This window comes from Mauremys mutica, chromosome 1, assembly GCF_020497125.1.
Source record: "Mauremys mutica isolate MM-2020 ecotype Southern chromosome 1, ASM2049712v1, whole genome shotgun sequence".
Lineage (NCBI taxonomy): Eukaryota > Metazoa > Chordata > Testudines > Geoemydidae > Mauremys > Mauremys mutica.
In genome coordinates, this window is record NC_059072.1 from 54,193,390 (window position 1) to 54,198,407 (window position 5,018).

The 5,018-nt window shown below is 43.2% G+C and overlaps 1 protein-coding gene across 1 annotated transcript; it reads left to right on the plus strand.

The window, feature by feature from the left end:
* Nucleotides 1–226: 226 nt before the first annotated feature.
* On the plus strand, nt 227–3,934 carry LOC123360055 (sperm flagellar protein 1-like). The gene is made up of 3 exons (XM_045001174.1): nt 227–235; nt 317–331; nt 3,060–3,934. The coding sequence occupies exons 1-3, from the start codon at nt 227–229 to the stop codon at nt 3,834–3,836; spliced, it is 801 nt and encodes a 266-aa protein (XP_044857109.1). The 3' UTR covers nt 3,837–3,934.
* Nucleotides 3,935–5,018: the final 1,084 nt, after the last annotated feature.

Sequence of the window (5,018 nt, forward strand, 5' to 3'; positions counted from 1 at the left end):
CTGCCCATCCAAGGAAGAAATATTCAGGACAGATTCTTTTTTTGGCTCCACGTACCAGAGGAAAAGTGACAAAAGATCTATCAACCAAACTTTCTATATAAGCATCTGGCCTGCCTCAGTCTTTCCAAACAGCAAATTCCAGAGCTAAAGAAAGAAAGCACTACGAGACATCCTGGACTATAGTAAAAGAGATGAAAGCATATTGCCCCAGAGAGGGGAGTAGATTATGATGCAGGTTAGAAGAAGAGGAGATTTCAAGAATTTCTGGTGAGTAAATTTCCCTATTTGCATATATCTCTCTCTTCTTCTGTCCTAGGAAAGAACATTTCAGGTAAATGGCAGATGCAGTGAACAGTATTGAAGGAGGGAGAGACTTACCTAAGTGTCAGAGTAGCAGCCATGTTAGTCTGTATCCGCAAAAAGAACAGGAATACTCGTGGCACCTTAGAGACTAACACATTTATTTGAGCATCTCTAAGGTGCCACAAGTACTCCTGTTCTTTTTACCTAAGTGTGCTGCTCGTAGGACTTTGCACTCGAATGGTAATACTTTATGAATCTGTGTGGGGATGAACATGTTGCCAGCTGCCTTTTATATCAATGAAATGGAAGCCTTAGCTATGCTGCCCAGGTGGTGAATATATACCAATGGGCTTTTGACAAGCTCTAGATATGATCTACCATGATTGTTAACCTACTCAAACCCATTTAAACATAATAAACAGGACATCAGAACATGCTTAATGTGTAAAGAATAGAGTCTTCTGTCTCGTGACGCAGGAGGAAGAGTAACAATGGGTTCCTTGTCACAAAATCCAGAGTTTGCCTTTGATATTAATTTTAGGAATAAATGGAATGCTGCCTTATCTGGAAAAAAGCTTAGAGATTTGGCAATGAAGAGAAAGCTCAGTTCCCCCTGCTGTCTAGCAAAGGTCATTACAGCTAAGATGATGACGTGTAGGAGCATTTCCCTGGAGAAAGAAGAGATGTCACACGAGGACATACAGTACTAAAGATAATTCCCAAGGATGGACTACTTGTCTGTAAACAGATCTTTGCAGTAGAAAAAGTTGAGGGAGTCTTTAAGTGTTTCTACCTGCAAAGGGTCCTCTGATAGCTGACAGTGCCCAAGCATAAAGTCTGTCTTTGCCTTCTGTGAAACTTCAGAAGGATAAAGTTGAGGCCATTTTACAAGGAACAGGGTTTGTATTTCTCTACATGCTTTATTTGAAAAACACCTTCCAAATACAAGAGAAAGACTTGTCAATAGATGGCTACCTTCTGCTCATCAGGAACTCCATGATCTCATGGGACAATCTCTTTTCTAAGAACTAGTTTCACTCAACTATTGTCTCTCAACTGAGGTCTTCAGAGTGAGAGAAGAGAACTGTGCCTTCCAATAAAAGGTGGTCTTTTGTATTTTGGATATATACTAAGAGGTGGAAGGAATATCCCAGCTGCTGACTCCCAATGATACACAAGCATATGTGTGCTTAGGGCTTCCGGCTTGACCATCTGGGAGTAGAATCAGGGAAGTTTAGCCAGTGTACTGCTGTTGTCCCCATTCTGCACCTGATCTGTGAAAAATTCTGGGACTGAAACTCCATTATCTAGAAGTGAGCTAACTACAGCTGAGCCAGTCTCTGATAATATTGCTCTTGCTCTGGAAATAGACATCTTCCACAGAAAAAAATTAAAACACTGCCCAAAATCCCAGCCCAAGGTCCTCCACCAGGAGTATTTTGCTCTTGGTTTTCTGCATCTATTCCTGTAGGTAGCAGCAGTTCTTTTCTTGCATTGAAACAAGTTATATCTGTGAAGAATGAAGGGTTTCCAGGTTTTGAGGACTAAGGAGGTAGCCTAGTGGTCTAGAAGTTTGATATTCAGACTCTGTTTGACCGGAGCCTATATGAGGAACCCAGTCTGAAAGACTGACATCTTTGGTCATGAAAGAAAAGAGAGATTTGCTGAAACCTGGAAACACTGGAACCATCAGGAGAAAGAAAGCTAAAGGAGCTGAGAGAGCTATAGGTTTCCTTTGGAGATTGGAGTAGGACAGAAGGTCTGAACAGGATCTCTCTCAAAAATATTTGGCTACCAGGACCACTGTCATCTTTGTAAAGACTCCAGAGATGGAAGAGTCCAAAGGAGAGACGAATTAACTGAAAGGGCATGGCAAAGGAATAACTGATGACAGTGGTGACTTAGGGCGTACAAGTAGCATCCTGAAGTCAACTGAAAAAATAAAATCACCCTGGGAGAAACCATATAGGATAGACCTGAGGGGATGAGAGTTTCCATCTGATATTTGCCCTTCCAGAGATAGCAACTAAATAGCCAATGGTTCATAACTGATGGAATCCACCTATGAGTTTACACACCAATACAGTGTGGCAATAAAATCTATTCCCTTTAAGGGATCTGAGAACTGCCTGTTTTAGTAGAAGTGCTGAAACCTCAGAGTAGTGGGCCAGGAATTTTAATGTGTGAGAGTATACAGAGAAAGCAAAAGGGGAGAAGGTCCAAAAGAAACTTGACAGATTAATCTGCCTCGCCCAAGTGTCCAGAATGAACAAGGCCCAGACTGCTGTGGAGTTGCTGGGCTGCAACAGGAGATAAATAAGAGAAAGGAAGCTGGACTAGATGGATGTCAGGAGGGCCTGTTGGAGAAGAAGGCAGCAGAAGAAGGGAGAAGCCAAAAAGTGGCTCTAAGTGGATATTGAAGGAAGAAGAAGAACCCTGAATTTCAGTGGAATATTGGCAGAAATGGTGATATACACATGTTGAGGATCTGGCCCTCTGTGCCCCAGGCTCATGGAAGCCGAGGAGACAATATGAGCCTAAGTGTCGAAAATGTAGTAATTCATTTGATGTTGGGAGAGTAAAACAGGATATGATCTCTCTACCTTTGAACAGAAGTATACAAACTTTGGTTTACAACAATGGGCTACCATATATTTTTTCATTAGTGCAATAGAAACATAGTGAGAGTTAGAAAAAATCTAATATAAAAGCCATGGAGGTTAAAAAAAAAGAAGACAGAATTCTGCCCTTAATAGCAGCTGCGCACAGCACAACTCAGGATTATTTGCAAAGGTGGATTTAAGTCTCCTCTCTGCCCCCCAATCCTGGAGCCATCTGGCCAAATCCTTGATATAAGGGACAGCAGTGTCAATGTATGCCAGCTTCCCACAATACCTAAAGAGAGGGGCTGCACGGGTGTTACTACAGTTCTAGCAGCAGAAGTGGTGAAATTTTACTTTCCCAAAATGGTGGAAATGCACAATTATGTCCCAGCTAATTCAACGCAACAGAAACTCTCCAACTGGGGCCATCTCAACAGGAAGGTGCTGAACAAGCTGAATTTCTCCATCCCGGAAGACATGATCCGGAAGATCGTACAGTGCACTCCCGGTGTGGTGGAGCTGATGCTGCTCCCACTGCGGCAGAAAATCGAGGAGAAGCAGAAGCAGAGCAAGGTGGCATCTGGCACATATCAGGAGCTGGGCACACGCTATGCACTCCATGAGAACGGCCATATGGAAACAGGCTATTCGTCGAAGCCAAAGACCAATGCCGCAGGGCTCTACGTGCAGCAGTCCCCACGAGCGGAAAGGATGAACAAGGGCCAGCAAGGCTATGCCCAGGCACTACCGGGAGACGCCAGCTTTCGCATTCAGTTAGCGGAGAGGGAGCAGGCTCTGCTGGCTTGTCAAGAGACAGTCCAGATCCTGCAGATGAAGGTGCGGCGGCTGGAACACCTGCTCCACCTGAAGAACGTTCGGATTGATGACCTCACAAGGCGCCTACAGCAAGTGGAGCAGAAACAGAAATGAGGCGGGGCTCGGTTTGCCTCCCGCGCCCTTCCCTGTGACTCTCACACCCTCAGAACCTCTCCCAGGCACATCTGTAAGAGCCGCCGTTCCTGTGCCTCTCCCACTGCTTCATGCCTTGAAATCAATAGGAGGCACACATACTCATCCAAGTGTAAGTTTTGATCAAAAATGTTCTATTGTTCATTTAACTGTGTACATGAACACAAAAATTATATACAAATCAAACACTGAGCTTCAATCTTGTGCAACCAAAACTTAGATTGAAATCAGTGAGAGTGTTGGTTTCACAAGGAGTGCAGGATTGGACACTCAACTTAATGTAAATTTTACTTCAGCAAAACAGTGACTAGCGTTTGTCTATATCTTGGGTATAGATTTCTTCGTGGGGTGGTGCCTATTAAAATTATTAAGTACAGAATTGCATGTTTGTGTCTCAGAGAGAAAGAGAAATTTAAAAAGAATAAAACTGTCAGGTTGCCCATAGTCTTTTTTAGGATTGGTACTCTATAGACAATAACACTAGCAGTCTTTTTTCTAACTTGGCTCTTGTTCTTGCCATGATGATCAATTACAGGAACACCTTGCTTTATTTCTCAAATAGCAATTATGACCATTGTGAACTGCACCTTGTGTAGGATCCACAGGGTGCTTAGATCAACAAACAAACAAACAAACAAAAACCACCTCTAGCAAACCCAAAAGAGTCCTTGACTGAGTTACCTACCAACAGCAGGAATGTCACTGTTTCTAAAACTGACATGGAGCACTTGGAAGTACTTCACAAACCACTAGTGGTCTGCAGACCAATCCGAGAACCACTGGGTCAAATTTCCTTGTGCGAATGAGAGCTGTTCCAACAGATAAATGGCAGAGCATTTTTCTTGGTAAGCTGGTGACATGGTGTGAAGACTTGGGGAATCTGTCTGTGCAATTTATGAATTCTGGTTGATATTGTGAAGTTGTTCTTTTGAAAACTGCTGTATCACAGAATGCCTCTGTGTCTATTCACCATTGCTGACAAGGCTGTAAGCATGTCTCTCCCAGACTAGATGCAATGGAGAGGAGTTAACCTTAATGACTGTCACTTTGACTGGTCAAGAGATATGCTAAGGGGTTTGGCAGGAGCTAAGGGAAACAACTTTCTTCATCTTGTCTGGATGGTGCTGAGGTTCAGAGAGTAGA